At 37.0% G+C, this 25,739-nt stretch overlaps 1 protein-coding gene across 1 annotated transcript; it reads left to right on the top strand.

Moving 5' to 3' along the window:
- Positions 1 to 2,126: 2,126 nt before the first annotated feature.
- Positions 2,127 to 3,834, top strand: LOC133814617 (small ribosomal subunit protein uS15-like). Its single transcript, XM_062247555.1, has 3 exons — positions 2,127 to 2,132; positions 3,093 to 3,231; positions 3,604 to 3,834. Exons 1-3 carry the CDS (start codon positions 2,127 to 2,129, stop codon positions 3,783 to 3,785), a joined length of 327 nt encoding a protein of 108 aa, XP_062103539.1. The 3' UTR covers positions 3,786 to 3,834.
- The last annotated feature ends 21,905 nt before the right edge of the window (positions 3,835 to 25,739 follow it).

Raw genomic sequence — 25,739 nt, 5'->3', positions numbered from 1 at the left:
GGTACGATTGTGTGTATGATCTTGATACTAGTGTTTATAGGTTGTTAGATGGTTCATTTGAGGTTTCAAATTGGTGTTGGGGTCTAGGTGTGTGTTTGGATTGGTTTAGAGGTGTTTTGGATCAGGAAATTGCAGGAGAAAAACCCAGAATTCTGGTTTCGCATAGGGGCGCCACAGCCCTGTTCTTCAGCGCCGCAGCACGAGGCTGAGTCAGGGGGGGGAACTTTCTGACTTCTCTGGGCGCCATGGCCCTCACAGGTAGCACCGTGGCGCTAGGCTATTTTCAGGATGGGAAATTTTGCATTTTTGGGCATTTGTTCCGGGGGCTCGGGGGATGTTTCCAATGCATTATTTTAGGAATTTGGAGGTCTCGAGAGTACGGGATTGGTCCCGAAAAGTGGTTTTGGGTTGGTTAGTATTAAAGAATGTTTTATATGTGTTGTGACTAGGTTTTTTTCGAAGCTCAAGTTAGAGGACCGTGCTCGTGACTTTGGTGCACTGTGAGGCTCGGGATACAGGTAAGAAAACTGTAGCACCCGTAGGACAGGGCAGGGGCCCATAGTGTTATTGCAGGGCACGACCCTAGATTGTATTACATGCTAAGGTGTAACCTTAATTGAATTATTATATGTTTGAATGATTATTTCGAGTTGTACTATATGTGATTATAGCAAAATGAACGGCAAAGGAGCCGAGAGCGGCTAAGGCCGAGAACGACGAAGGCCGAGAACGGCGAAGGCTGAGAACGGAAGCGGGGCCGGAAGTAAAACCTAGCACATGGAGTGCTTATAGTCAGGGTGGGACCCCAATGGATACATGGGATATCCTTATTGTGAGGACCGAGACCCCAGGCTTTGGTAATGCTTCTAGGACGGCATGGCCGTGTTTGTTTATCTGATGGACTACTTGTTTATCTGTAGATCATCTGATATGTTGATTATATAATATGCATATGTTAAATACCGTATGAGTTTTCTTGCTGGGCTTCGGCTCACGGGTGCTCTGTGTTGCAGGTAAAGGCAAAGAGAAATCCAACCAGCCATGAGTATGGAGAGCGTGGGAGCGGCGCGTACATGTTTGGCCTGCCCGACTGCTTTGGTTGGGGGCATTTTGAAAAATGGCTGTATTAACCTGTGATTTTGATAGATAATCAATTGTAAATCTCTTTTTTGAGTTGTAAATATTTTGTAAACCTTATGTTGGGATCCCAGATGTTTGATACTTGAAGTTTTCAATGAAACAAAGCATTTTCAAAGATTACAGCCTTAACTTTTGTTTAGTCACACTTTTGGTTTTAAAAACCTCGTAGAGCAAGTTAGTTGCACATTTTTCGTTTTAAACTCACTTAGTAACGGCTCTAAGGTAGTAGGGCGTTACAAATAGGAGGCGACAAGAGCTAGACACTGAGATGAGGAGCCTTCGGAGCAAGATCATCACGGCTTCTGGGGGCATATTATTGATGAAGAGTTTGACTACGAGTCACCCTTCACACGAGAAATCTAGTTGGAACAGCTCCCTGGTAACTTTAAAAAACCTCATATGACCCCATATGAGGGCACCTCAAGCCCCAAGTACCACTTGGACACCTTTAACGATTCAATGAAGCTGAGAAGGATCAAGAGCAGTACAATGTGTCATTGTTTCGCGGTCACGTTGAAGGGACCTGCATACAAGTGGTTCAAGAGGCTAAGGTCGGGGACCATTAGGTCAAGGCAACAATTTTCCGATGAGTTTCTCCAACAACATCATGTTGTACACGATTATACCCTACCGGGAACTAACCTCGCTAATTTAAAGCAAGGTGAAGGAGAAAGCTTGAAGAGCTACATCCATAGGTTCAACATGGAGGCGGCTAAAGTGAGAAGCCTGACCAGGGGAGAACTCAAGATGGAAATCCTGGCTGGAGTGCGCCTAGGCAGTAAGCTTTGGGATAATATGCTCAAAAGGGAGGTCACTAACTTAGAAGATTTCTACGAACGGGCACAAAAGTACATTCATGTTGAAGACGACCATGAGAACCTGAAGGCATCACTTGTCAAGCCCTCAGCCTCTGAAGGTTCGAATGACACAAAAAAAGAAAAGGGTGTACGAAGGCCCAAGAGAAGACCACTAGAGGAAGCACAAACATGAAGGTAATCCTAGGCAAACATCCCACACCTTCTACACTAAACTAACACATACTCGGGAGCATATCTTCGTAGCGAACGAGAATCAGGTCCCCTTCAGGAGCCCCCACCAATGAAGAGGGATCGGTCAAAGAGAGACCCCAGAAAGTACTGTCAGTATCATAAAGACATTGGCCACTCCACAGCAGAATGCACTCATCTGAAGATGGAAATTGAGGAACTCATACGTAGGGGGCACTTGGGTAGATACGTCCGAAGAGAAAATGAAAGACCAGATGATAGACCACCCTCGCAACGAGCATGAGATGTAGCCCCAGAGGTGCAAGCACTACAACAAAACCCCCTTTCAATAACACATCAGTATAAGACTATTAAAAAAGTATTATAGTATATATAAAGTAAATGACGTAAAGTAAACAAATGTTAAATTAAAACGCGACAACTGAAAAAAAAAAGCGACAATTTCGATGTGTTATATTCTTTTCCCTATTATGTGCAGTAGACTCCCCTTTTCCATCTCTTTCTCTGTCTCATTTTCCATCATATTTTCCTTCTCTCCTTCTCTTCATGCTATACCCATCTCTATTTTCCCAAACCATAGCTAGAAAACAATTGGTAAAGACTCAACCTTTATCACCACCTCCTCTCTCGGACGCAACCTCCTACTCGAGCCTTGACCAAGAAAAAAAAAACGGAGCCAAAGTAAATCTCAAGATATATGATAAATATAAAGTATGCTTCTTTATAATTTTTTATTTGAAATTTTGACTATATTTTTCTTGAGAATCACTTCATTCACGAGCCATGTTTTCTGATGATATATATATATATATAAATATAATCTTTGACATTTCCCTCACTACTCTCCCTTATCTCATTGTATCTCCCTAAATCTCTCGTGACCTTCTCTAGGTTGGGATATGAAAATTTCTATTAACAAGCTTATTTTCAGTATGATGGTGTTAGGTTGAAGAGAACATTTGCAAGTTTGCAAAGAAAGGTCTTACTCCATCTCAGATCGGTGTGATTCTTCATGACTCTCACGGTATTGCTCAGGTTAAGAGTGTTACTGGAAGCAAGATCTTGCGTGTTCTCAAGGCCCACGGTAATCATTCTTAGTGTTTTGTTTTATGAGCTCAAGAGTAGAACCTTATTTTCAGTCAATGTTGAGCCTTATCTTCGGTCATTGTCGACCCATTTCATTACTTTTTTTTGTTGGAAGAACTTTAGGTCTAGTTAACTATTTGCTAAATATTTGAATGAGCGAAGGGAATAATTAATTTTTATGGTTTTTCATTTGTTTAATTTTGGGTAATTGGGATTATAGTGTAATTGAGCTGGTTGTTTTTCTTGTATGAGTATCTTAATAGGGTTATTGAATGATAATGGCATGTAGCCTTTGGTTGGGCGATGTCTTATCTGTATGTCTTGGTTGATTGGATTTCTTTGTTTTTATAATATTGGTTTTGTTTGTTAGGTCTTGCTCCTGAAATTCCTGAAGATCTGTACCATCTTATTAAGAAGGCAGTCTCTATTAGGAAGCATCTAGAGAGGAACAGGAAGGACAAGGATTCCAAGTTTCGATTGATTTTGGTTGAGAGCAGGATTTACAGACTTGCATGTTACTACAAGAAGACCAAGAAGCTTCCCTCCATTTAGAAGTAGTAAGTACTTTTGTTTCTCCATGTCTACCAGTCTATAACTTGTTAATAGAAATGATATTCTTTGTATCCATTCATTTATTAGTGAATTGAACTGTGTCTTTTATTTTATTAGATAAAATAGAAGCGAATAGAATATCTGAGTAGTATCTGCTCAAGCTTTTATTTATTAGACTAACTTTTTATGTACTAAGGAAGGCTTATGTAGAAAATTTTATTTATTAGATTCAGCATGCCTATTTACTTGAAATAGAAAAATTAATATGAAAAACTCAATGTAAAGTTAAAAAAGAGTTGAGGTTCAGCCAATCATTTTGTTTACAAGAGAGCATAAACATTTATTTTTGGGGGCAAAAAAATGAGTAATTTTAATTGTTGGTATAAATGAAATGAATGAAATGAGAGTGGTACTAATCATATAGTTGTGTTTAGGAGTCCACTTAGCAGTTGGCTGGGTTTTGATGGTGAGCTTCAGCGAATTACTTTTGGATTTGTTTTGCGGGTGTGAGAGAAGATTCTCTATTTCTATCATATTCATATGTTAAAGTTCCACTCCTTTTTATCTTTGTGGTGTATTCTTCTTCACTTAAATGGGTTTTGTGGATTAAGTTGGGATCAGATTGTATACTAGTTTTTTGTAATGAATCCACTTATGCTTGTTTGTTTTTATTGAATAGCCGTTACCACTGGTTTTCTGGGGCCATAATTTTATAAATTCAAGGGTGCAAAGTGGAAGCTTTCCAATAAGATAACAATACATGTATATATTGTTAGACAATGTAATATTACATGATTAGTTTTCTGTTTTTGGTTTGTTAGTTTTGTTAGCTTCAGTTGTATTCAGTTATATTGTTACAACTTCCATCTATTTCTATGTTGTGTATTGCTACAGTTGTAAAGTTCTATATATAAATAAGATTTGCCCGAGTCTCAAAATCTTCTTTAGAGCTACTTTTTCTCCATTTACATTCTTGAATTAACTTGATATCACCCTATGCTAATATTCCTGGTTATCTCCCAACAGGTTGTACAAAATTACTTAACCTGCCACTTTCAGTTCTCAAAACTTTTGGTCAGCATAAAATAACTGTACATGTTCTGTTGCAGTATTTGAAGCGCATCCAATCCACGACTCATCAAATTCTTGAAAGGTTTGCTTTGCTTTTATCTTATCCACCCATGGGCATTTTGAGTTTTTGAGTTTTTTCAACTTTTTTTTTATCGAAAAAAAGGAGTATATTAAAAACACAGAAACAAATTACAACTGCCAGATTTGAAACACCACCAAACTTACAACAAACTCAAAACAGAGACTAAAATACAAGACAAATCATAAAATCCTAACCAACTCAACAATTGATCTATTCTTAACCAAACACTGTTGACTCAAACAGCCAAAAAATCTAGCTTTCAAACTCAAACTTATCATTTTAACTAAACCGGACAGAGGCTAGAGTTCACTGAAATGATGAAATGATGTTTATGTTTTTTCAACTTTACCAGTTTATGTTTATGTTTTTTCGAGTTTTTATTTTGAGTTTTTCATCTTTCAGACTTTTTATGTTTTATGTTTTATCAATATTACCAGTTTATTTTGAGTTTTTATTTGGGCATTTACCAGTTTATGTTTAAAGATAATATTTTGATTGCTATTTTGAACTGTTCTTGAGACAAGATACTTTGATTGATTTTTGGCTCTGAAATATACTGGTATAAATGTTGGGAATGCCAAGTTTCATTAAAATGTCATTCTTTACTTACCAAAACTACTGTGACAAGCTAGGGTGAGATGGGGGGCCAATGTTTTAGAATGGTGCCACTACAGAAGAAAAGCATGTCTGTTAAAAAAAACCATTTGGGGTTGTAATAAGATAGTTTTATTTTTGAAAAATAATTTGACTTAAAAGAAGAGAATGCTGAATGGAGAATAAAAGAACATCAACCATCCAAGAATGAAAACATATACAAGTTAAGCTAAAAATCAGGTAAGATTTTAGATCTAAAAAAATGCTAAGTAATTAGCTATTAAATGTTGTATGGCTCTTGTCAATCATAAATGATAAACAAGTAATTGCTAGCCGGGGTTAAGCAAGTTTGGACTAGTTAAAACAGATGACATGTATAACAAGAGCCAATCACAACACAAGACTTCTGTAGTTGCTAAAAGATCATCACACTATCATGCATGTCTTTTGCAAATTATTAAAATTAGTTTCCTTTTCAGTTTTTCAATAACTCTCCTGTAAATATTTGTCTTTGTATGGTTCAGATTAATAAGACAGATTATATTCATTCCTATTGCTCTTTGTAATTAGTTGGTCAATCCACATTTTCCCATTAGTGCCACCTAGAATTGAAACCATGTCATTGATATTACTTTTTACTACTCAATTTCTCTATCAGTAGTAATTAATGCTCTACTATTTATTTAATTTAAATATCAATTGGTGGTGGGAATTGTGTAAAGTTGAACCCAGATTTCCCAGCATGATGCCTACAATTCACTATATAATTAACTTGAATCTCTCTCTCTCTCCAGTGGTACATATATACACTTTAACACTATTATTTGGTAATTAAACTTTGATCACATGATTCATTATCAACTTGCAAGGTAGGAACTAAATTTTAATATAATAGTACAGCAACACTCCATATTGGTTAATTTATGATTTTAAATTTTGAAAAAGAAAAAGAGAAAAGAATGTGGTATAACCTGTAAGTGATTTTCTAATTTCTAGACAGCCTGCAAAATATGAGTCAACAAAACCTTCTATAGCAGCTGTACAATATTCGTTTCCAGCTCCACCATAAACCAGAAATCTATACCCAAAATTAGTTTTGCAGCACCCAAATCTTTCATCTCAAATTCTTTTTTCAGTTCAGCCTTTACCCTTTCAATTTCTCTTTGTAATTTCAGTCAGAGTATATTCAATATATACTCTGTAATTTCTATTAGAGTAGAAATGTCCCCTAGAAAAAAAATTATTGGATAATAACATCTCAATCATCCCCGAAAAGAAACAATTCAATTATGGAAAAGGTACTATTTAATCCCATATATTCAGAAAACGATCAAAACTTACTGTTGTATTATGTGAAATAGGTACACTCTCCTATCCATTTTGTCAAAATTTACTAAGTCATACTTAAAATGCCTTTAAAGTAAATGTGTGTATATATTTTATCCCCAAATTATAAGATCGAATTAGATAAATTTTGGATTTCAAAGGCTGTTTTAATATCTATTGACAAATTTTAATTTTGTATTAATCTTTTAAGTATTGATTATATTCTTTAGGTTGTGGATTGAATTGGCAAGGAGCATTGAAAAGTTAATTTGCAAGAGGTACATAATTTGTTCTTTTAACTCTTATTATTAATATCTTAAAAATGTTAGAGGAGTTTGAATATCTTAAATATTCATCCATAGAGAAGTAGGTTTTGAGATTAAAATTGTGTGCTACGGTGATAACAGAAGGTTGAAAACTTGTGTGTATTAGAGAAGTAGGTTATGGAAAATTTGTTTGTGTGCTGCGGTGATATAAGGAAGAAAACTTATTGTGTGTTGTTTGAATTTTTTGACTTGGTATTGATAGATGGTTAAGTAAGATTTTATATGTATAGATTAGATTTTTCATTTGGTCATATTGTTTTCATTATTTCCATATGTATAGATTAGATTTAATTGCCATAACAAAATTTCCATAACCCAAGCTAAAATCTTGTCTTTGATCCAAAACCAATTAGTTAGTGGCTACCATTTTAGAATCTTATTTTTAAATTGAAAACAACACTAGAGTCTCTTGAACTAGAGAATATTAAATGGATAGAAAATAAAGCAGGAGAATTAACAAAAAATGGTGGTCAAGGCACAACATAGACCAGTGCCAAGTTACTTGTAGGGCTGGAAAACTAAGATCTAATAATTTTGCATGTAAATATGGTTGTTGCTCACATGCAGTCTATCATAAAAAAATAATGAAATTCAGTAAAAACTTGAAACTGTATGGTTCGTGCATAGATAACTCAGACAGAACTTTCCTGTTCAGCTGAATGTTTTCTTTCATAAGCCCATACATGAAGTTGCCATAATTAACCTGAAACAAAACATCAAGATTTTGTAATATGTTGCTAAGAAATGAAAGGCCACCAACGACAACAGGAAGCAGAGAAGAGAGTAGAGTGAAGCTGCTATTTCCTGTCTTAAATATATATTAATAGCCAGTTTGAGCAAATATTCAGTAGAATGCGAAGATAAATGGCAGGTGCTCATGCTGTCCAGTTAATTTTGCAGAGCCAACACAAGTTCAGAAAAACATTAACTAGATAAGCATTTAGATAAGCCTCCAATAAGAAAGACTTGTGTTAGAAGTTGTCTGGGCTATTAGGTTGGGAAGATATTGTAGATAGAGAGTGAGATTTACTTAGAGAAGAATTTGGCAATCTTTTGGAAAGGGGAGCCTCTCAATCTAACTCAACCTTGTAATGTTTAGGGTTTTGGTCTATACCAGCACTGTCTATTAATTAATAATGAGGAATTTCAGTAGTTCTCTCTAGTTTTTGGTTCCTAAAAAATTACTATAAGGTTTTCAATCAAAGGAAAATCTATCTAAAATAAGTGAAACTCACTCTGCCTTACTGATTTCAATAGAAATCTCCATAATAAAATGCAAACAAGCTTTTCAAGCCACAAAAACAAAAGTAATTTACACATTCATAAATTGTACACAATATTTTACTATTTATTATCTTTAATATTGATCTCAAAATGAATCATTCTCTAATTCTTTAGTGCAGCTGAAGGAGAGCATTAACTAAACTATTTGTATAGTTTTTAGTTAAAAGAAACTGAATATAGAACTAAGACTTAGAGCAGGATTCATTCTGAGATCAATACTACAAAACTTACATAATAAGAAGACCAAAATCATCAGCAATCCCTTACAATCGTGTATAGACAGAGAATATAATATAAAATCTGACTCAAAATTACAAATTTATGAAACAAGTATTAGATAGTGTACCCCACGGAACACCTTTGCTAGCTTGAAAATCTTACCCTTGTTCATTGTTGAAACTTGCTTTTACTGCAGAATCAAACACACAATCACTTCCTACAAATTAAAATCAGTCAAAAAGTCTGAAGTTCCTTAAGTAAGAACTTTGAGGCAGTTTCGCAATAGACTGCCAAACCAAACCAAAATGTATTCTGATGATCCATATAGCCTATAAGTAGGTCCAAACAAAGTGAGTACAATAGATTGAATTTATAATGTATACTAATAGAAAATGGTCACACTAACAAACAGATGGCTATGTATGCTTCTTAAATTGGCCCCGAATTGTGAGATATATGACACTTGTTTTGTTAAAAATGATGTTTAAATGCATGCTCATTTGGTAATGTTTTGTTAAAAACAATATATCTTTGAAATTTTTTGTATTTAAAAGTAGTCCAATATTTGGTTATGTTTAGGGTCAGGGAACATTTATCTTTTTCTAAAAGATTACTTCTTATTCATTGAAAGGAAAATAATTTCAACAACAAGTTTCTGGGTCAGCCATTTCTTTTAATTTGAAACAAGTAAATAATAATATGCTAAAATTAGTACATATGTAAGAAAATAGGTTCACCATAATCCAAGTAAAACTTTACCCACCATTTATATTCTTGCTCATAAAAATAAAAAATAGGAAGAGAAATCAGAGATCATAGATGGAATATTATACAAAGACAAAAATCTAAGTCTGACCATTGATGATACTGAAAGGTTAAATATTTTTGTTTATAAAAGAAAAGATGGTGATGAGACTGGCATTCTCATCCTTCATGTGATCTATTCTATCATACAAAAATAGTCCACACTCCACAAGCTGCTAACATGGCAATGGAATTTTGGAGGGGACCACTCTAAATACTAAGAAATATAATACTAATAATAATAATCTTGAGCAAAAAAATAATAATAAAAAAAACAAAAGAGATCAATGTCTTTTCCTTTTCTTTCCTTTTGGATGGTTACCACCATTTGGATCATATAACCAATTGTTTTTACAGATTTAAAAGACTGAATTAATCATATTATACTCTCAAGGAACAAGTTCTTAAGAGCACATGATGTAGAGTCTGCTGCCCACTAGACATAATATCCCTTTTTTTCTTAATCAAATTAAAAGGGCCAGTGCCCACTAGGCCTTTTCATTGATATATTTACAACCAACAAAACAATTGAGGTCGAAAATAACAATATGGTCAACTTCTCTATTAAACAACATTGACTTAATGACCTTTCTTTTCTTCTTCTGCAACTAACCCCAAAACAATACAGATGATACAAAACATAAGCTGCTTGCTATTTTTCAAAAGATACTAAGAAGACCCCCTTAAACTCTGATGATCCTACTACCTATTGCAATGTCTATCAGAGGAAATGAAATGAAAAAATATTAAAAATTTCTTAAACTCAGCAAAAATAAAGGAATTCTTCCATTTTTAATCATTCATAGGATAAATAGCAAAAATAGGATATTTAACTGAAGAAAAGGATCTTTTTAACTGGTATGACCTGAAATTCTCTTTTAAGATGACCTGAAATTCAACCAAGGCATGTTTTCTTTTAAAAGCATGTGTGTTAATGATCTTGTCATGACCCTGAAATTACAACCGCAAATAATGTGATTGTCTTGTCTAACAGTTGTTAAACCCAGACAAAAAACAAGATTTTATTAAGAGAACAACATCAAATTCAAATTCATTGGAGATGGATAAAAGTTGGATCCATCTTAGCAGGTTAGTAACCAAAATCATATAGTTTATTTTGGGTATAAGTTTAAGTGTCAGTGCTTGATTATTGACGTATGCTCTAAAATTGTAGAGCAATGGTGGAATATGAGCAAAAAGCTAGGGAGTTTGTTAAGACAGCCATGATGAATCTAGGATTTCCAGCCAAGATTCTTTGTCCATGCAACAAATGTCACAATCTAAGACATCAACTTTCAGACGAAGTTGTCGAACACTTAGTTTTGTGGGGCATGGACCAATCTTACAAAACATGGTTTCATCATGGGGAAGATCCAGTCCAAAGCAACACGACAAACACAAGTTTTGAATATGATTTATTTCGGGCAGCGGGAGTATTTTCAAGTAACGCCAATGATTTTGGTGACGATAATAATGATGCTGATTTTCAGAGTCTATTAGCAGATGTTGAATCTCCATTGTATGAAGGTTGTTCAAAGTATACAAAAATTTCGTCTATCGTTGGGCTGTATAATCTAAAAACAAAGCATGGAATCTCAGATGTTGGCTTTAGTGAGGTGTTGGAGATGATCAAAGAAATGTTGCGGAAAGATAATCTCCTATTGACATCAATGTATTCAGTTAAAAAGTTTCTAAAGATGTTTGATCTAAGCTATAAGCATATCCATGCTTGTGTCAACGATTGTTGTTTGTATACAAAAGAGAATGCCGATGCCCAAGTATGTCCCTCTTGTCAATATCCAAGATGGAAGCAAAATGAACAGACAAAAGAGATTCTACAAGGGCAGCCTGCAAAATTGTTGAGATATTTTCCTATTATACCAAGGTTTCAAAGGATGTTTAGAAAAGAAGAGACGACTTTAAGCTTAAAATGGCATTCAACCAATAAAAGAACAGACGAGAAAATGTGGCACACGGTAGATTCAGAGGCTTGGGATGCAGTTTATGAGAGATGGCCAGATTTTCAACTTGAACCTAACAACCTTCGATTAAGACTTGCTGCTGATAGGATCAATCCTTACAAAAATATGAGTTCTACGTATAGTTGTTGGCCTATAATGCTCGTTGTATATAATCTGCCACCTGCGTTGTGCATGAAGGATGAATTTACCTTTCTATCTATGTTGATTCGTGGACCTAAACAACCCGGGAATGACATAGATATTTACTTAGAGCCCTTAATAGATGAGTTACTTGAATTATGGAATGGTGTTTTATACATATGATATTTCTACAAAGAAGATTTTTAATTTAAGGGCCATGTTGCTATGGACCATAAATGATTTTCCAGCTTATGGAAACTTATCTGGATGTGTGACTAAAGGGAAGTATGGTTGTCCTGTTTGTGGCAACCACTCAAATGTTGTTTGGTTGAAGCATAGCAAAAAGATGTCCTTTTGCAATCATATTCGATTTCTACCATAAGAACACCGTTATAGAAAGAAGAAATATATAACAGCTAGGGCAAGAAAAAGAACACCACAATGTCCAATTATATTGATAGGTGTTGAAGTAGCTAAGCAGTTAAGGAAAGTGACTAATGACTTTGGAAAGGGAAAAAAGAGGAGTCGTGGTATAGACACAGAACAAATCTGGAAGAAGCATTCTATTTTTTTAGGCTGCCTTATTGGGAAATATTAGTTGTTCGTCATAGCCTTGATGTTATGCATGTTGAAAAGAATGTTTGTGAAAGCATACTTAACACATTGCTCGATTGCAAAGGAAAATCTAAAGATCACTACAACTCGAGATTAGATTTGACAGAGATGGGCATTATGCCTCATCTCCATCCGTATGAAGAAAATGGTGTTACTTGTCTTCCTACTGCAGCTTGCACTCTATCAAAATCTGATAAGAAGTTGCTTTGTGAGAGGCTATTTGACTTGAAATTTCCTTATGGATATAGCTCTAACATTAGAAATTGTGTAGATGTGGAGAAACAGAAGCTGACAGGACTTAAGTCTCATGATTGTCATGTGATTATGCCTCAACTATTGCCTATTGCTATAAGGGGTTTAATGGAAGAAGGTTGTAGAAAGATAATTCTTTGGCTCTCTAAGTTTTTCCATGGATTGTGTCAGCGTGTGGTTGATAAGGAGGAAATTATGAAATTGGAACTAGAAGCCTTTGAAATTCTTTGTCAACTAGAAGAATATTTCCCTCCTTCTTTCTTTGATCTAATGATTCACTTGGTTGTTCATTTAGCACGAGAAGTTATACTTTGTGGTCCGGTGCAATTTCGATGGATGTACCATTTTGAGAGATATATGAAAGTACTGAAAGGATTTGTAGCAAATTATGCACGGACAGAAGGATGTATTGCAAATTGCTATCTTGCTGTTGAATGTGTACGCTTTTGTGAATTTTTTTTAAAGCAAAATGATAATCAAGATAGTACATTACTAGAAGAAAATCCACTATCAGCAGCAGAGTGCTTTGAGCTTGACCGATTGAACTTGGCAGTAGCGCATCGATATGTGTTGTTTAACTCAGATATTGTAGAACCATTTCTCAATGTCCATATGGATGAGCTGAAAGAAAAACACTCAAATCTAAATAACAATCAAACTTTGTTGTGGAATCGACATTCTGAAGGGTTCTCGTTATGGTTTTATTAAAAGGGTGTATTCTATTGCCAAGATAAAAGTTTACATTTTTTTTAGTGTACAAATTTCTTACAAGTATATTTTTATTTTCAGATTTCTAACATGAACAAAGTAGATGACATGTTAGCTCAATTGGCTGAAGGTCCAAGTCGCGGTGTCACTTCCTACAAAGGGTACATGATTAATGGAATTCGATTCCATAAAAAAGGAGCTGAAAAAACAACTCAAAACAGCGGTGTATACTTGGAAGCACATGACAGTGGGCAATTGAATGATAAAGAAGAGTATTTTGGTGTTATCAAGGATATAATTATGCTTGATTATCGTACTTTTAAGGTGCCATTGTTTTGGTGCAATTGGTTGAATATTCGAATGGGTGTTAAGAAGTCGGAGTTTTATACGCTTGTAAATTTTAATATAGGACAAGCTCAATCCATTAGGGATTCGTTTGTATTAGCTTCACAAGTGAAAAAAGCTTTTTATGCAAGGGTGAATGAGTCAAGTAATTGGTATATAGCCTTAAAGGATTCAAATAGAGGGTGTTTTGGACTTGAATCCAATGAAGAAAATTGAGTTTCTTGTTGTTTCTTATGTACTTTGAATGAAACAAATCTGCTTACACTTTTTGTATGTAATTTTGGTGTATTATTACTCTTTTGTTGAATGAAACAAATCTGGTTTTATTACTCTCTATGGTGTACTTTATGATTTTATTTTAATTTGAATGAAATAATTCTGGTTTTATGGTTTTGGTGTATGTTTATTACTCTTTGGTGATCTGCATTTCTGATTTATATTCTTATGTTATCTTTCTTTTTATATTGCAGCAATTTCAACTTGAAAAATGAGTACATTATAAAGATCTCCAAAAAAACACCTTCGTCCAGGTGCTTTATGCAATTTTGTGGCCAAAAAGCAAAAAGCATCATTGAAGACTCAAGCTGATTATGACGATATGTTGCTTGGAAGCCCTATTTTAAAGAAAAAGAGTGCTCTTCGTAGGTTTTCTGCACCTGTTAGAGTTGTAATTGACTCACCACCTGCTCTTAGTACTAGAGCAGCAACTCGTCGTATGGTCTATACTACAGAGCCAAATCCAAATGATGATGTGGAAGACATGGAGATGTCACTTGGAAGTTCAAAAACTAGACGATCTCTTAATTATGAAGTAGATAAGGTAGTTGATAGTGTTTGTGAAACGGGAGTAAGGGAGGAACATGAAGAGATAGCTGATGAGGAAAGGGTTGGTGTAGAATTTTAAGAAGGGGTTGTTGCACAATGTGAAGAAGTGGCTGCTGCAGAATGTGAAGAAGTGGCTGAGATAGAACTTGAACAACCTCTTAGAAAATCTGTTACATTACAAAAAAAAACTGATGAGGCAAATCAAACTGAGATTGAAGAAATACCTCATGATGTAGATGTGAATGTAATGAACTTAGCCAAGAAGACAAGGGGAAAAACTCTATTGGCAAATCTTACCAAGAGGAAATATAACTTAAGGATAATAAATTGGAATGAAAAAGGGCAACCAGTTGGTACTAACTCAGTGCAATTTTCTTCTTTTGTGGGCGCTCTTGTGCGAGAGGTTGTTCTTTACACTATTTCAGATTGGAGGAAAGTTTCACAAATTATGAGAGGTTTTCTTTGGGCATCTATTCAGGTAGAATTATAAGTTTTATGAGTGTATTTTTTTATATATATTTTCATCTCTACACTTAAACATATAATATATTATTCTATATTCTATTGTAGGCACAATATGACTTACACGATGATTGGCAAAAAAAGATGTGCTTTGAAATGATGGCAGAACTATGGAGAGCTGGGAAATCTAGACTTGTAGAGGATATTATCAATGCAAAAAATGAGAGTGAACGACTAGCCTTAAAGCCAGATTGCATAAAAAGTGATGTAGAATGGAGAGCATTTGTTGCCAAAAAAATTAGTAAAGAACATTTGGTAAGAAATATGATGTAAGAAGTGATGTTGCTGCCTCTTTTATCTCTGTTGGTGTTAAATTAAATATAGTTATGCCTCTTTTACTTATTTAGTAAATAGGATATAAGGGCCAAATACCAAGAGAGAAGAAAGAAATTTGTGCCACACACCTTAAGTCGAAGAGGATATGCTCAAACAATCGATGATATGGTAATAATTAAGTTTTATACTGTTTGTATTTTTGCTTCCATTATTGTAGTCTCTATTTTATAATCTCTATTGATGTATTGTGTAGAAGAAAGAAAATGAGGATGTTAAAATATCTAGAATCGATGCTTTTTGGAGAACCCATACTAAGAAGAATGGTGAACCTGTAAACCCAACGTCATCTGATATTTTTGTGAATTTTTACTTATTTTCCATAATGCATACATTAGTTATACTAATTTATATGCAGGGTTCATTGAATGAGATTCTCCTTGAAGACCCAAAATCTGGAACTACAGACAACACTGATGAGGATGCCTTGACAAAATTGTTTGGTAACCCAAAATCTTGTCATTTAATCGGACACGGAAGAGCGTAACAAGGTCAAAGCTAACTGTTGTTAATATGTGTAATTGCAAGATCTCCAAGTTAGAAGAAGAGCAACATAATATGAAGCTCAAAATGACTAAAATGATGTATCTACTTAAAGAACACTTGGTGGTATTTCAATCTTGCACTTATAAACCTTAGTTTTCTTTTCTTCCAATGAAACTTATCTTGGTTTTATATTTAGGTTAGTGGTAAAGTGACAAAAAGCGAAGGACAGTCTCGTAATGTACCGCAGTCAAACAATATTCAGTCCCCTAAGGTAAATTATAAAAGTTGTTATTGTTTTAAATTTTCATTTTAGAAGAACACATACATAAACTAATATATTGTCTTTAAAATAAATTTGGTAGAGTATTGCACTAGAAAAAAGACATAACTTTACAGAAGGGAAGAATGCTTGCTACTTGCTTGACTGGGCAGATGTAATTGTTGCTGAAGGTTGTTGGGATTCTAGTGATCCAAAGATAACTGTACATGGAAAGCCTCTTGAACCAGACTTTATGTGAGTATGGGTTGATGTTGATATTGTACCAGAATCTTACTTATTTCGTCCTAATCATGCGATGCTTACAATACAAGAAGCAGTTGGTTCCATAGTTGCATGGCCTTCTAAAAAATTTATTCCAAGAGGTACATTTTCATTTTCAAAAAATAACTAATGTCTTATAATTTAGTGTTTGATTTCTTTGTTTGCTTTGGTGTAGTTGTGAATTCATTATTTTGTATGTGGTGTCCTTTCATGGATATAATTTCCATAGCATTTTTCTTGAAGTAATTTGTGATGCTAGATAATAACAATAAAATATTTCTTTGTTTATTTTGCAGATGTGACAAGCGAAGTAGAAAAGGATACTTAAGACTCCTTGAAAGTAGTAACTTTGTTTATTTATTTGTGTTGAAAGTAGTAACTTTTAACTATGTTGAATATTTAAGACTCCTTGAATACTTAAAGAACATTTTGTTGTTGATGACAGTATTGAATGTTTTAAACTAATTTGTGGATTGTTAATACAATGTTGAATGTTCGTACTTTTTGTTATTTGAAAATCAAGTTCATTTGATGATGCTAGTATATATTAGAAAGCTAATTTTAATTATATAAAAAAATTAAAATATAATAGAATAAATTAGTGTTATATAAATAAAATATATAATGAGAATTTAAACTTATCTAAATATTAAAATAATTCGAAAATTGTGTTATAATATCTATTACAATAACACTTTTTACGCAAAGAATTGTGTTATGCAAACTTCATTATATAACACAAATAATGTGTTATACTAAAATATAGTATAACACAAAAAATATGTTATACTAAAGTGTAGTATAACACAAAAAAAGTGTTATACTAAAGTGTAGTATAACAAAAATTTATAAGTATTGAAATGTGTTATATAATCCACTATAAACAACATAATTAAACACTTATCTATGTATTAAAATAACACAGAAAGTGTGTTATCGTTGACAGTATAATAACACATCTGTATAACAATGATAAAGTGTTATGTAAAGTACCCTGACCTACGATAACATAGTCGGTCTTAACACATCAAAAAGTGTTATGGTATGTTTTGATAACACATTTTCGGTGTTATTAAAAGCATTTTTTCTTGTAGTGAAGGAGAGGTGAGGACGATCTTCAGAGGACTAGGATTCGAAGGAGAATCGAGAAAGGGGCGAGATAGATACACCAAGGAAGCCAGACGAAGTCCACCCCCATGCATGCTAAGCTTAGAACAACGACCCCTGAAAAACTTTAAAGGGGAAAATGACTCAATAACCTTCACCGAAGAAGACGTGCGGGGTGTGCATTTTCCACACAATGACCCCTTGGTGTTAAGTGTACAGCTGGCCAACATTAAGGTACATCGGGTTCTGGTAGACAATGGGAGCACCGTAGACATCCTATATCACCCGACCTTAGAGAAGATGGGACTGGGCATCAAGAACTTAAAGCCCTACAACACCTCCATGTATGGGTTTATAGGAGACTCGATACAGCCCCTAGGCACAATCGAGTTGGCCCTCACCATGGGAGAGCTACCCAGACAGACCACTGTAATGACAAAATTTGTCGTAGTAAGCTATTCCTCGGCCTTCAACGCAGTATTAGGGAGACCCTCTCTAAGAGAATTGAAGGTGATAACCTCGATATACTACTTGGCCATAAAATTCACAACTCCTGGGGGAGTAGCGAGCGTGAAAGGGGAACAAAAAGAAGCAAGGGAATGTTATAACATGTCCACCCGCACAGTCATGAAATCGCCAGAACCTATGGCGATGGTAGTGCATGGGAGCGTAAACCCGTGTGAGTTCAACCCCAAAGTTACTAAGGAGATCAGAATCGATGGTTGTGCATATGCGCCTGAGAGGGAGCATCAGGTAAAGCTATACTTTTAGTACGATAAATCAAAAGGGTTACCATAGTTAGCCCCCCAACATAGTTGTGAGTCCTCCCTTTAAAGCAGCTATGGATTAGAGGGGTAACCTAGAGGCCCCGATATGTAGTAAGAACAATGTTGCCATAGATACCTATGTACTCTACTTATTTTTAATGAATATATTTCTTATTGGCATGACACACTCCTCATTTACGTGAGCAGATATCTAACTCCCGTGTACCTATCACCAATTGGAATTATCAAAGTGCGTGAGCAAAATGATCAAAGTGCTCGACGAGATAAATCTCGCCAACCACTTGGGGGGCAGAGTATACAGCCAAAAAGGGTCCTAAAAGAGACCCTTATAAAAAAAAAGGGAAATAAGGAAGAAAACCTTGCAAGGCATCTCTTGAGTTCACGAGGATTAGCTACCCTTATGAACATCAAGAGGGTCAAAAGGTCCTACAGAAAGAGCCTCCTAATAAAGACTAATACCTCCACGAGATGAAAGGCCTTAGGAAGAGCATCCACCTATAAGCCTAGAGTGACCACCAAGCCGTCTAGCCAAAAAGGGTCCTAAAAGAGACCCTTGTAAAAATAGTACTATGCATAATGACGAGAAAGATGCTTCTCGCAAGAAATAACAAGCGTACACAATGAATATAATAGAATACTAAGAACCCAAGGGTTTAACATGTCCTTACAAGTATAGTCAAGGTGCACCAAAATACTATCATCATTAGTCCAAGGAAGAGATAAGGAATTCATCAAAAAATAATAATAAGAGGGACTTACCAAATTCCCTTAAGTTTGATAATCAAAAGAGAATGACAAAGGCTAGAAATGCCAATGCATCCTCATAGACGATATAAAAAACAAACAGGGACATACAAATCAAGAGTTCCACACACCATTACAAATTTATGAAGAGTTCAAAAAAAAAGGAAAACAATATGGAGGATTACACGGCAACAACATATATGTATGCAAATAAGCCTTGAAGAAGGATCTACAGGTTTCCACCCTGACCTTTCCACTCAGAGATTTTCCCAGTTGCATACTCTCCAAAGGGAGACAGGTCGACGTCAGGATTTTTCCTCCACACGGCATGCAATGTGTGCTCAATTATGCCATTCTCGGCATTTATAAGTTTGTCCTCAAGCACACTAATCTTCTCATTTAGAGTGTGGATGGTAGCTTCAAGTCTAGTGTTGGAGAGAGCGGTCAAAGTAGCTTTGGATAATGCAGCGTCCCTTTGGCGAATTGCTTCAGCAAGCTGACCCTCCAAATTGTAGGCGCATGTGGACAAACTATCCTTTTCTGCCTTGGCCATTGAGAGATTATTCATTGCCCCCTCAAGCTTGAGCTGTAGCCGTTGTGTGGATGAGGAGCTTGAGGCGACAAGCTGGTGACCCAGGATGGAAGCGTATGTAAGGACAAAGAAACAAAATAGAACATCAATGATCAAGAGAAATCGAAACCAAAAAACATACATTGAGTGTTTTGAAAAATACCTGCATGGAGGCTCGCATATAAGCCTCACCCAACTCGGCATCTGAAATGTTGTGCATAGACCCCCACTCACCTTCAGGAATGTTTCCCATGTAACGATTCATGGCCTCTCCATATTGGCTCGCCAAAGGATGGTCTCTAAAAGCATAAATGTAAGCTCGACGGGAGGGAGGCATGTATACGCATGGAGGAATGCTTAGACAAGGAAGGAGACTGGGAAGGTCCAGATCCATCTACAGAGGCACGAGGGGTAGAGGAGCATGGAGTCACCTCTTTAGGAAGAGACGCCTGCCCCAAACGCCCCCCAAGGGTGGAGGGGCATCACCAAAAGAAGGTCTAAAAAAATTCCTCTTCGAGGGAGAAGGGGTAGAAGCAGAGGTGTTGAAAGAAAACTCTCCGCTAAGCGCCGATAGTGAAACCCGAGAAGTAACACCATCGGTGTATCCATCGTCAGCAACATCCCTAGCCCCGCCGGCCAAGGACCGTAAACATGAGTAATTCTCAGACTCCACCTCCATTTCATCTTCCGTGTCCATATGGTCACCCGACGGGTAAATGTAATCTTTATCAGCTGCCTCATCATAACTGTCTTCATCACCACTATATACCCACAGAACAGTAGATTTGGATGAGACGGAGCATAATGAAGCAACTTGATTAGGAGATAACAGCTTGTATGAATAAAGATTTCCCTCTGTAAAAGGGTCACGGGCCTGTTTTTGCAAGGCCGACACACCCAGGATCTTCGCCACTAGATCGCAGGGCGATGATTTCAAGGTAGGGCCAACAACCCCTTCGAGACCTGCAGTCAAGGAAAAAGAAATAACCATAGTTAGATAAACCAGAAAAAGGAAGGGTAAAAGAGAAATTTCTTATAGACGAACTCAAGGTGGGAATAGTGTTGAAGCACGTATGTTGGGTGGACACGCTGGGGTGAAGAAGAATTTCCTCTTCCACGAGCCTCTATTGGAAATGGAGCCCTGGACGAGGGGATACCCTGTAAGAGCCACGAATTTCTGGAGCTGATAGAAGCCAGGGGCTGTTGGGTTCCCCCTAAGGGTATAAAGGTGATGGACCTCACTCATGGAAGTCCCCCTAGAGTGAACTTGTTTGAATAATACGTATAAACAACTGAGCACCACCCAATATTTGGGGGACAGTTGGAGGGGCGCCAGCTCAAAGTAGTTGAGTACCTTGACAAAAAAAGGGGTGAAGTGGCAAAACTCCACTGGATTATATTATTGAGTTTCTGAAAGCAATGAGCCCTTTGGGCGGCTTTGATGCATAGTCCTCGCGCTTTGGAATTATGAACTTGATGTCCGACAATAGTTGATGGGCCTTCAACATGTTGGCAAGCTTAACACGGGTAAGGGTGGACATGATACCCGCGTTTTCAGAATTGTCGGAAGTCCTCCTCGGCATGTTTGGTACCTGGACAGAGACAATGGGTGGTTTGTGAGAAACTATCTTCATCAACCCCCTAAAAGGCCCTCTACATGTCTTACGTCTACCCGCATACTGCTTGACCCTATGACATACTAACCTATGACCCTACTCTCGTGTAAGAGATAAAAGAGATATGCATATCACTGGGGGAGGAAGGTATACCTAGGTACGTGTATGCATGTCCTTGGATGTGCGAGGATGAACCTTTGTATGTGAGAAAATGAATCCACGGGCATACAGGGGGTGGATCCTGGGGGGTGCAAAGGCAACCTCCTAATTGAAAACACCTTATGCTCCTTGCAATGCAAACCTAGGACAAGGAAGAATAAGTTCAAAAAAAAAAAAAAAAGAGAGAAGATGAATTTAAAGGGGCAAAAATTACCTCAAGATTGCTTTTATGAAGGATAGAACTTTGGGGCCTTTGGAAATAACCTCAATGAGACACCACTAGGCTAAGTAAGTTTTGGTGTGAAAAATGAATCCAAGCCTTGGGGTATTTATAGGAGGAGCCAAGACTTCCAAGCCTTTAGATCAAGTCTAGGGTGAGTGGTGAAGATTAAGAGTCTTGGAAACCTTGGAATCTGCACTTAGAAATGGTTGGCCCTCATTCCATCTTATGTACACACTTGGATCACCACCAAAGCCAGTTGGCCTTTGTGTTTCTTTATGAACTACAAAGAAACACACCACCAAGGTCCATTTTTTGTTTCCTCATGTACCACAAGATATCATTCAAAAGGTGAGCCTTCCACGCCCCTTCAAGGAAAATGAAGCATGAACACCATACATATCACACGAAGAGCATATGAAAGAGTCCACGAACACACTTAAAAGAATGCTCATAGACTCAGGGGAAAGTGTGAATATGGGAAAATCATTAAAGAAGCAAGGCACCCGAGAAGAGGTCCTTGCGTAGCGCCTCACAAAGTTCGAGGGCCTTGCATAGAGAGGTACCAGCCACCCGCAGGCACAAGGGTGCACACCTCCTTCGGCCAAGGGCCTCGCATGGTGAGGCCTAATCCTCATGTGCACCTCCTTCGAACTCCTTGTGCAAAGGTACCTAGACGTTTCACCTCTATCAGACTCGGCCAAGAGCCTCGCATAGCAAGGCCCAATCCTCATGCGCGGGCGCTCAAGTGGGCATCTCATCTGGACTCCTCATGCAAAGATGCTTAGGTAGATGCATAGGCATGCCACCTCCCTCAGACTCAGCCAAGGGCCTCGCATAGCGAGGCCCAATCCTCATGCACGGGCGTGAGGCCTAGCGAGACCCTTGTTCCTTCACACTGCATGTGGGCGCGGGGACGTATTTCCCATCTAGGTGTGTTGGGTCTCACATAATAAGACCTTCATGCCTTCGAGACCTCAGCGTGTGTGGAGGCGGTCTAGTGAGGCTCTCAGCTCCTCAGAGGCATAGGCACGGGTTCCTTGCATCTCGGTGCAAGGTCCGTGAGCTTCATTGGTGTGTACTTATACGACCCTTTGGCGTACCCCTAGGCCTCGAATAGCGAGACCCTTGATGATACCATGATCTCGCAAGGCGCCTGTATGCGCGAGACACCTGTACATGCGTGACGCCCTTGGGTGAGGTGCCTGTATAAGTGAGATGCCCTACGCGCGAGGCGCATGTGTGAGGGAAAATGCCTTAGGGCCAAGATACGCCCATGGTGTGAGAAGGAACGCCTAAGCCTCCCAAGCCTAATGTCACATGCTTAGCACAAGGGTTCCCAAAAAACTCCTCAATACGGGGAATAGGAGGGCTGCATTGAGGAGACTCGTGCTTTCCCATTGGAGAATCCATAAGTTCCCCAACACTTAGCCAAATATAACTAAACTTGGAGAAAAGGTCTGTCTTGGACAAGTGAGAACAATAATCAGGTGCGAGGTACATGTACGAGTACGGGGTGTATGACCATTAGGAGGACAGAGGCATGACCTTGACATCCGTATCTGACACGTAGTGGTGGTACGACCTTGTACAAAGAGTGAAGGCACTACCTGAGCACCCGTGACCACGTACTAGGGCCGACACTACGGCCTTCTGCACCACTACTTCTTGCACCATTACTCTGGCAATGTACCTATGTATGTTGTTGTCCCCTGAGACCACCATGTATCAAGGGCCATTAGAGACTAGCTATAAGTAGACCTCCATCCTTCAGAGTAAGGGGTTGGAAAAATTCATTGTAGAGGGAGATAGTAAAGCAATAAACGAGATTTTCCTCCATTGTTGTTCTGCATGTTTCTTTCTTAATTTCTTCCTAAGTTCAATCCACACATTTTTTGTAATAATCTTTGAGTTTTCCATCCATATATCGTTGACGAGTTTCTGCTGTCAACACAAGTCACTACCTGAATATACAAGCATATATTCTCTAGTTTTCTTAAGAATCTTGAGAATATTCTTTACTGTAACCCAATGACTCAATCCAAGATTGGATTGATAACGACTGAATATCCCTACTACATAACAAATTTCAGGTCATGACACAACATGGCGTACATTAGACTGCCTACTGCAGAGGCCTAGGGATACTGTCTCATATCCTCTTCTTCTTGAGGTGTCTTAGGATACTGCTATTTAGATAGGATAATTCGATGATGGGTTGGCATATCACCCATCTTGGAATTGTGCATACCGAATCGCTCTAGTACCTTATCTATATAAGTAGCTTGAGATAATGTCAAAACTTTATTTGTCGATCCCGAAGGATTTGGCTGCCCAGAACGTAGTTTGCATCTCCCAAATCTTTCGTTTAGAATTGCTTGGCTAGTCATTTCTTTACATTTGTCAGTGTTCCTACTTCATTTCCAATTAGTAGAATATCATCAACATAAACAAAAAGGAATACCACAATGCCATCTTTGATTTATTTATAAACACAAGGCTTGCCAACGTTTTGTTCAAAACCTTACGTTTTGATTGTGTCATCAAATCTTAGATTCTAAGATCTAAAAGCTTGTTTGAGTCCATAAATGGACCTAAGAATCTTGCAAACCATTTTCTCTTAACCTTATATTTTGAACCAATCTGGTTGAGACATATAAATGGTCTCGTCAAGAAAGCCATTCAGAAATGTTGTCTTAACGTTCGTTTGCAATATCTCATAATCCATGCAAGCAACTATGGACAAGAGTATGTGAATGGATTTAAGCATGGCCACTTGAGAAAAGGTTTCTTCATAATCAACCCCTTCTCGCTGAGTATAACCCTTGGCTACAAGCCTAGCTTTGAAAGTTTCCACTTTCCCATCCGCTCCTCTTTTCTTCTTGAATATCCATTTGCAACCAATATGTTTAACATTTCCAGGAAGATCTTCAAGAGTCTAGATGGAATTGGAATACATTGATTCCATTTCCAAGTTCACGACAACTTGCCAATCTTTCATTGCATCTCTATATGTCAATTGATCATCTTTGTTTGTGTCAGACCAATCATTTCAACTTCGTGTCCATAGCCTTGGCTGCCTGACAACCCTCCCACTACAATGAAGCTCTTTGTTGTTTTGAGTAGAACTTGTGGCTTTCTTTTGTCGTTGTTCATTGTGAACAATTGGTGATCTATTTACTTGATCTGAGACCATCTCCTCTAGTACAACCTTACTGTGAGGCCTATGGTTGTTAATATAGTCGTATTCAAGAAAAGTAGCATTTTTCGATACAAATGCTTTATTTTCTTTAGGAATATAGAACATACCGCCTCTAGTCTTTTTGGAATATCCCACAAACATGCAAAGTTCAGTGCGAGATTCCAGCTTTATAGTCTTTCATTTCAGCACGTGTGCTGGACACCCGAAAATACGAAAATGGTGTAAACTAGGTTTAGCACTGTTCCATAATTCTAACAGTGTCTTCTTGATAAACTTTGATGGAACAACATTCAATATGTACTTTGCACATTGAATGGCATAGCCCCAGAATGAGAGTGGCAATGATGAATAGCTTATCATTGATCTAACCATGTCTAATAATGTTCTGTTCCTTCTTTCTAAAACACCATTTTGCTGTGGTGTTGTAGGCTAAGTGAGTTGGGATTGAATTCCATGCTCACGCAAGTGGTCCTCGAATTCATAATCCAAGTATTCTTCTCGTCAATTAGATCGAAGAACTTTCAGTGATTTACCTAATTGCTTTTCAGCTTCAGCGTGGAATTCTTTAAACTTTCCAAAAGTTTCAGATTTATTTTGCATCAAATATAGGTAACCATATCTTGAATAATCGTCAATGAAGGTGACTAAATATTCAAACCCTCCTCTCACTTGCACATTAAGTGGTCCACACACATCAATCTGTACGAGATGGAACAGTTCTATGACTCTTGAACCTTTTTCAAAGAAAGGTCTTTTGGTCATCTTGACTTCAAGACAGGATTCATAGACTGGAAGAGAACAAACAGTCAATTCTCTTAAAGGTCCCTCCTTTGCTAGTCTATTAATTCTATCCAAACCAATATGGCCCAATCTCAAATTCCATAGATATGTTTCACTGAAGGAATTAGTCTTTTGATGTTTAATATACCTTGGGTTTGCAACTTTAAACATTTCAAAGTTGTATATAAATCGCTCTTTTGCCATAAGTTTAAACAACCCATCATCAAATTTTGCATGACATATTTGAATACCGGATCTTGAGGTAACAATCGAATTATTATTGAAAGAAATATCAAAACTTTGTTCATGAAACATAGAAATAATAAAGTTCC

This window comes from Humulus lupulus, chromosome 2 (assembly GCF_963169125.1).
Source record: "Humulus lupulus chromosome 2, drHumLupu1.1, whole genome shotgun sequence".
Taxonomy (NCBI): domain Eukaryota; kingdom Viridiplantae; phylum Streptophyta; class Magnoliopsida; order Rosales; family Cannabaceae; genus Humulus; species Humulus lupulus.
This window is presented reverse-complemented; position numbering and strand designations above follow the sequence as displayed.

What these genes read in the sequence shown, in the direction of transcription:
- LOC133814617 (XM_062247555.1), top strand. An exon ending in GCGTGTTCTCAAGGCCCACG is followed by an intron (nt 3,232 to 3,603) that starts GTAATCATTCTT and finishes TTTGTTTGTTAG; the next exon opens with GTCTTGCTCCTGAAATTCCT.